This window comes from Guillardia theta (assembly GCF_000315625.1).
Source record: "Guillardia theta CCMP2712 unplaced genomic scaffold GUITHscaffold_47, whole genome shotgun sequence".
Classification (NCBI taxonomy): Eukaryota; class Cryptophyceae; order Pyrenomonadales; family Geminigeraceae; genus Guillardia; species Guillardia theta.
Window position 1 is genome coordinate 137,446 of NW_005434627.1, and position 6,890 is coordinate 144,335.

General features: G+C 58.4%; 4 protein-coding genes across 4 annotated transcripts; 1 reads left to right on the top strand and 3 right to left on the bottom strand.

Annotated features, from left to right (window-relative positions):
* Positions 1 to 113: 113 nt before the first annotated feature.
* Positions 114 to 1,408, bottom strand: GUITHDRAFT_140581 (hypothetical protein; the record flags this gene model as incomplete). Its single annotated transcript, XM_005830182.1, has 2 exons — positions 114 to 215; positions 389 to 1,408. 2 exons carry the CDS (start codon positions 1,406 to 1,408, stop codon positions 114 to 116), a joined length of 1,122 nt encoding a protein of 373 aa, XP_005830239.1.
* Positions 1,409 to 2,852: 1,444 nt separating this feature from the next.
* On the top strand, positions 2,853 to 4,161 carry CPEA13 (phycoerythrin alpha subunit 13). Its single transcript, XM_005830183.1, has 5 exons — positions 2,853 to 2,937; positions 3,505 to 3,687; positions 3,811 to 3,915; positions 3,963 to 4,019; positions 4,070 to 4,161. The coding sequence occupies exons 1-5, from the start codon at positions 2,872 to 2,874 to the stop codon at positions 4,124 to 4,126; spliced, it is 468 nt and encodes a 155-aa protein (XP_005830240.1). The 5' UTR covers positions 2,853 to 2,871; the 3' UTR covers positions 4,127 to 4,161.
* Positions 4,162 to 4,362: 201 nt separating this feature from the next.
* Positions 4,363 to 4,990, bottom strand: GUITHDRAFT_153304 (hypothetical protein). The gene is made up of 4 exons (XM_005830184.1): positions 4,974 to 4,990; positions 4,751 to 4,796; positions 4,561 to 4,630; positions 4,363 to 4,463 (listed from the first exon to the last, which is right to left on the bottom strand). Exons 1-4 carry the CDS (start codon positions 4,980 to 4,982, stop codon positions 4,373 to 4,375), a joined length of 216 nt encoding a protein of 71 aa, XP_005830241.1. The 5' UTR covers positions 4,983 to 4,990; the 3' UTR covers positions 4,363 to 4,372.
* A 370-nt stretch (positions 4,991 to 5,360) lies between these two features.
* On the bottom strand, positions 5,361 to 6,524 carry GUITHDRAFT_110677 (hypothetical protein; the record flags this gene model as incomplete). Its single annotated transcript, XM_005830185.1, has 6 exons — positions 5,361 to 5,435; positions 5,611 to 5,714; positions 5,758 to 5,842; positions 6,010 to 6,134; positions 6,180 to 6,214; positions 6,388 to 6,524. 6 exons carry the CDS (start codon positions 6,522 to 6,524, stop codon positions 5,361 to 5,363), a joined length of 561 nt encoding a protein of 186 aa, XP_005830242.1.
* Between the last annotated feature and the right edge of the window lie 366 nt (positions 6,525 to 6,890).

Sequence of the window (6,890 nt, forward strand, 5' to 3'; positions counted from 1 at the left end):
GGAGAGGGAGAGGGAGAGGGAGAGGGAGAGGGAGAGGGAGAGGGAGAGGGAGAGGGAGAGGGAGAGGGAGAGGGACCTTGTTGTTGTGCTCGAAGCGGAAGGCATAGTCAAAGTCAACCCAGTTGATGGAGGCTTGCTCGATGCGAGGGGGGACGTGGTTTCCCCGCAAGAAGTCGCGGACTTGCTGAAGTATCCTCCCCTTGCTCCTCGTGAACCTGACGAGCCGTGAGAGGAGGATGGGAAGGGAGGAGATGAGGAGATGGAAGGAGGGGGGAGAAGAGGACGAGGAAGAGGAGGACGAGGACGAGGAGGAAGAGGAAGAGGAGCAGGAGCAGGAGCAGGAGCAGGAGCAGGAGGACCTTCGGAGCTGCGACACAGCAGCCTCAACCTCAGAGAGGAGGGTACCGAAGACGATGGTGCCGAGGTACATGGCGAACACGCAGAAGATTCGCTCCTCGGAGTTGTCGGGCGCGACGTCGCCGAACCCAACGGTGGAGAAGATGGTGTTGATGAAGTAGGTAGCGAGGACGTACTGGTGAAACAGATCTCCTGCTTCGACCCCCGAGCCCTCGCTGAAGAGGCTCAGGAACCAGGCGTCTGTCTCCTCCCGGCTGTGCGTCAGCTCCTTGACCAGCCAGTAGGTGCATGCGGTCATGTGGACGACGTAGACGACGATGCAGAAGACTCGGAGCATGCGGAACATGAAGGGAGGGAGATTGAGATACGACTCGATGCGGTCCAGGATCGCCAGGATCTTCATGGCCTTGATCACTCGCAGCAGTTTGAACAGCCGCAGCGGCTTCACCACTCGCACCACCCGCAGGCTGGACTTGGACCCTCCACCTCCCTCTTCGCACTTGCGGAGCGTGAAGAACTCAACCCACGAGACGGGGATGGAGGTGATGACATCGAAGCAGAACGACCCGCGCAGGTAGGAGGAGGCGACGGTCGAGGCGTCGTCACAGTAGCGGCCCTTGACCATGGCGCCGCAGAAGAAGGTGAAGGCAATCTCGAGGAGGAAGAACACGTCGACGAGCATGTCGAACTCTAGGGTGGGGGAGCGGAAGCAGTCCGTGTGCCAGTAGAAGCCGACGATGACGGGCGTCACGATGGCAGAGTAGATGAGGAGCAGGGCAGAGAGAAGGGCGACCCCTTGAGCGAACAGCGACTCCGGGTGTACCATGCGGGAGCCGGGGATGCCGAGGAGTTTGGGTCCGATGCCGAAGATTCTTCGCTTCCATCCCATGGCCCTTCGCACTTCACCTTTGTACCTCACCTCCAGTAGCTTGTTGGAGCGGAACTGCGGGGAGGCCTCGAGCGACGTCATCGACCCGACGGTGGCGGAGGACTCGAGACGCTGTCGCGCCTGCTTTTGAGCAGAGAGCAGCATCTTGTTCCTCCCCTTCATCGTTGCGACCTGCCTCTGATCCCAGCGAGCGCGTCGACCCTCCCTGCCTGTCAGGAGTAGCTGCTGCAAGCAGACCGGGAGAGCCGCTCGGCGACGGCCTGAGCGCAAGCCAGCTCCTGCTGAAGTGAGAAGAGGGTCAGGAGACGGCAGACGATTTCCTCTGCGATCTGATAGCTCCTTCTCTACTACCTATACACTACCCCCCACGACCTCCTCTCCTTGCCCTACCTCTCTCCTGCATCTCCGTCCTTGACTTCCTCGGTCCTACTCACTGTGCCTTCTTCGCGTCCTTCTTCGCGTCCTCCCTCTCCCTCTCCCTCTGCCTCTGCATCTGCCTCTCCCTCTCCATCTCCCTCTCCCTCTGCCTCTCCCTCTGCCTCCCTCCCTCCCTCCTTCCCTCTCCCTCCCTTTCTCCCTCTCTCTCCCTCTCTCCCTCGCTCCCTCTCCTTCTCTTCTCCCCCTATCATCGCAGGTACGCCGCCTGTCATTTTCTTCTTTCGCCTTCCCCTCATCCCCCCGCAGGTCAAACTTTTTGAGACCCATAAGTTGACACCGTCCGGTCTCGGACGGCGTGACCGTTACTAAGCCGTTACTGTCGACTCTGAGCGACACCGGGGACGGTCCGAGTCCGGGAGTCCGGCACTGGCTTGCCAGTGTACTACTCCGTCCCGGATCGGGATTCAAATTAGTCACCTGGTGAGCCAGCCAGTGGCGTCACGTATGTCGGCCGGCCGCCCCGGCGGGCCGCCCGAGGCCCGGTCCCGGCGACTCGGCGATCAACGGCGGTACGGTCCAGTCGGACCGGCGTCCGGCGCCGCCGGGTCCGGCGACCAGCCTGTGTCAGTATCGCTACCGGCGTGCCCGGCCACGGGGTGAGCTACTACAGCCTGTCCGACAGGCCGCGGGCAAGTCCCCCCGCCCCGGCGCCGGGCGACTGGGCGGCCCCCGGCGGCCGGCCCCCGCGGCCCGGACTCCTGGAAGCCCGGGACTCTGAGGCAGCCTCGCAAAAAAGGGGTCAGACACCCTGCCACAGCGGGCCAATGGGGTCCTAACTGTATTTCAAGTACCGGTACATTTTCAGGAGAAATGAGGGGTACCATATATGGGTGGGTCCTCGTCACATGATTACTACCGGTGATGTTCACGGTACTTACAGGGGTACAAGAATGTAGTTGAAGGGTGGGGTGGAGGCCGTCATAGGATCAGGACAACAGAGGGGTGGGGTACTGAAACAATGTTTTGATAGGGGTGGGGTACTCGTGAAACATGTGGGTGGGGGTACATAAATTGGGGTAGGGTCTGATTGTCATTCAATTATAAGGGGGTGGTATAACTCAAAATCAGGGGTTATGTGTCCTGGTACCGGAGGGTCTCATCCGAAGGGGTAGGGTGATAAGGGGAAGAAGGGGTGGGGTGGTAAACGTGTAAGTTTAGGAGAAGCGTCGTCGTCGTTTGCCATCGCCATGCTCCGTGCTACCGTCGCTGCCGCCGTCGTTGCCTCCGCCGCTGCCTTCAGCCCAGCCCCCCAGGTGAGATGCGAAGGATGAGATCAGGAAGAGGACGATGAGAGGAGCAGGAGACAAGTGGAGGAGCCAGTCCCTTGCTCTCGTTCATCAGACGTTCTATTAGAACGAAGTGAAAAGAATTCATGTGACAGTAGAGGGGAGTAAGGATGGTTGAGAGACATGAAGTGAAGTGAAGCGAGAAGTGAGGAGACGGAAAGAAGGATGGCAAGAGCAGGTGTCCCGATGATAGACCTAGGCTTCTCGCTGCTGTAGCTAGGGAAAGACTTGTTCATGGCTGAGGGTTGAACTGAATCTGCTGTCGAAAGAGAGTGCTGGTGTCAGATTCTAGTTCTATTTTGATGGTTTTGTTCCTTCTTGTTGTCTGATTCATGCAAAGATAATCTCAATGCATTTGAACATGCATGCTCGAAAGTCTATTTGAAAGTTTGTCCTCTTTTTTGCATGCTCGAAAGTCTATTTGAAAGTTTGTCCTCTTTGTTTTGTCCTCTTTGTTTATCTGCCACATTGTAGTGAGTGGGAGAGCCCATGGATCTTGCCGGACACTCTTGCTAACATTCTCTTCCTCGGTAGATGGGGCTGCGCGGCGTCGCCATGCAGGCCGAGTCTGTCTCCCGCCGTGAGATCGTCCAGGCCGGAGCTGCCGCTGCTGCTCTCTTCACCGCTGCCCCCGTTTTTGCCCAGCCCGCTCCTGGTATCGGGTATGCGCAGAAGAAGCGTGAGGTCGAGATGAAGAACAAGAACTTCGCCCCTGTGGTCAGTGGATCTCTTGCTCATCAAGTCTTTCCTCCTCCTTGGCCTCTTCTCTGCCTATTCCTCCCTCTTTCTGCTTCTGCTCCCTCCCTTCCACTCCAGCACCTGACTCGCTCTCCTTTTCAGATCACCGTCTTCGATCACCGTGGCTGCGCCGAGCACGTGAACAAGGAGTACACTGGCCCCAAGTCCAACGACGAGAACGATGAGATGCTCGTCAAGGTCAAGCAGGTGAAGCAGCGGAGGTTCTATCGCCTCCTTCTGACGAGCGTATGCAGACCAAGCTCAGACGTGACGACCCGAAGTTCGTCGAGCTCGCTGATCGCATCGTCCAGGTAGGAGGGAGAGGCGGGTGATATACCGCAGGGTCTGACGGGGAGAGCAGGAGACCAAGGGAACCTTCTACCAGTACCCCATCCGCGACGTCGGATACAGCAAGTAAAGTGCAACAATTCATTACATGAGCTTCAACAATGACATTAACTCCTCCTCCTCCTCTCATCCCCTTCCGCCCTCTCCCTCCCTCTCTTCGCACTTGCCTCTCATCCTGCTGATCCCCCACCCGCTCCCTCAACTTTCCCCCTCCTTCCGTTTCCACTCTCCTGAGTCTTGCTGCTTCTTTCTCACGTTTCTTGCCGCTCAATCAGTCCCATCCCCACCTCCTCCTCTTCATCTTTCTCGTTGATCATCACAAGGGAGACGCTTCCTCCTCTAGCGCTCTCCCTATCACCGTCTCCTGCACATTGAGGTCTCCGTCCATCGGCGTAGCAGCGACGAGACTGCAGAGAGAAAGGGCGGGGGCAGCAGCAGCAGCAGCAGCAGCAGCAGAGGAAGGGTCAGTAGAGACAGTCTACTGGGGAGGAGAGGAGAAGGTACCGGTGAGCTACGACGGGCCCGAAGAAACCAGCAATGAGAGCAGGAGTGCAGAAGTCATCCTCCGACGAGTCTGCGGCATGTCAAGAGCAGAGGAGGAGGAGGAGGAGGAGGAGGAGGAAGAAGAGGAGGAGGAAATTGAAGAGGAGGAGGAGGAGGAGGAGGTGGTGGGGTGGTGGTGGTGGTGGAGTACCGTGAGCAGATTCAGAGCAGCAGGTGCTCGCCAGTCTCGCAGCGATCTTGCTTCACTGTTAGCTCACACGAAAGACCCTTCTCTTCCTTTCCTCTAGCTTCTCCCCCGCCCCATCCCCACTGCCACCCTTCCTCCTCCCTCTCCCCATCCTCGTCCTCGTCCTCGTCCTCGTCCTCGTCCTCGTCCTGCCCCTACCCCTGCTCTTCCTCATCCCCCTGCATACCTCTAGCATGCTCGTCGCTTTCGGTGAGAGAGGACGAGAAAGCTGGTGGTTCCCTCGCACGTTTTGAACCTGATGGAACATGAGACTCTGCGAGTTTCTGCGGCTGCTCCTCCTCCCTCCTCCTCCTCCTGCCTCCTCCTGTCTCCTCCTCCTGCCTCCTCCTGCCTCCCACTTTTCCTCTTTCCCCCTCGTCCTCCTCCATCCGTTCTTGCTCCCTCGTGCTCCTCCTCGAGCTGCCGATTGCCTGCTCTTGTCTCATCCCTTCCTCCGCTTCCTCGCACCAGGTCGCGGATGTAGCGGAGGAGAGAAGGATCGAGGAAGGCTCTTTCTGTTCTCTCCCGCAGCCGGAGTAGCAGCTGCAGCCAACAGTCATCCCGAGCTGGAGGATCAGGTGGGGCTGACCGAGGAGGAGAAGATTCTTGCGCTGGCTACAAAGTCGAGGAGGGCGAGGTCTGCTGCGAGCTGGCGGTAGGATCAGGAGGAGAAGGAGCAGGAGGAGCAGCAGAAGGAGAAGGAGGAGAAGGAGAAGCAGAAGCAGAAGCAGAAGCAGAAGCAGAAGGAGCAAGAGGAAGAGGACGAGGACGATGGGGTAGGGGAGGGGGTAGGAGGAAGGGAAGCAGGAGGAAGGCAGTTCAACCTTGAGATGCTGAAGTGTGAGTGAGAACAAGACCTCATCTCTCGTCTGAACCCTCAGCTGCTCCCACGAGTATCTCGTGATGAGGAGGAAGCAGACGTTGCGACCTGGCAAGAGGTCAGGCAGCACGCGAGCCGCAGGTCCTCCTACCGGAACAAGGAGGGAGAAGGAGGGGAGAGGAGAAGAAAGTAATGCCGCAACTCCTTTTAGACGGCTGTAGCAACTCCCAGGCGATCTGAAGGGAAAATAAAACGAGGAGGAGGAGGAGGAGGAGGATGAGGAGGAGGTGCACGAGGGAGGAGGAGAGGGGGAGAAGGAAAACGAAAGGCAAGAGGACGAGCAGGAGGAGCGGACGAAGTGAGAGGGTAGGAGTGGAGGGACGAGGAGGGCTGGCGGTTTGACCTGCGTCTCAACTTGCAGCCGCTGGAAGTCTGACATGACGACGAGACGGAAGTTGCGAGGAGGAGCAGGAGAGAGAGGAGCAGGAGAGTTCGTATCCAAGGAGATCTCAGCATCCTCGAGCCGGCCTGACAGAGCCCGTCAGTCCAGCACCCATAAGCCGCCAGGAGCACCGTGAATGTCCTGAGCCCTCGTGTCCCTGGTGCACCTGCCAATAGATCACCAACTCTCCTTCTCCTCCTCCTCCTCCTCCTCCTCCTCCTCCTCCTCTCCCTCCCTCCTCCCCTCCTCCCCTCCTCCTCTTGCCCTCCTGCTCCCTCGCCCGCCTCAATCTCCTGCTACTCCTGTGTTCTGCTCCTGCTACTCTCCTTCCCCCCTAACCTGATGTGCTCAACTTCAACTTCGAAGACGCTGCGGAAGACTTTGACCAGCTGTGCAAGAACCTCGTCCGATGGCTCGTGCTCGACCTGCGAGTCAACAAGATTGACAAGGACGTTTCCCCCGCCCACGATCGCCATGAGCACTGACAAGGGCAGGCAGTGAGCGAGGAAAGAGAGGGAGGAGTGGGGAAGGGGAGGGGAAGAGGAGCTGAGCGTAAGGGAGGGAGAAAGAGAGAGGGAGAGAGGGGAAGGGGGAGGGGGGGAGGGAGAGAGGGAGAGAGGGGAGGAGCGATGGCGGTGGCATCAGTGGTGGAGGAGGGAGGGATGGGTCGGTTATTCACGTGCAGCCAGGAGATCTTCAAGGTTGTTGTTGAGTGACTGCTGACAAGTTTGAGTTGAGATGCATCATCATCATCATCATCATTATCTCCATCATCATCTCCATCACCTCCATCATCATCATCATCATTTAACCTCCATCATCATCACCTCCATCATCATCAT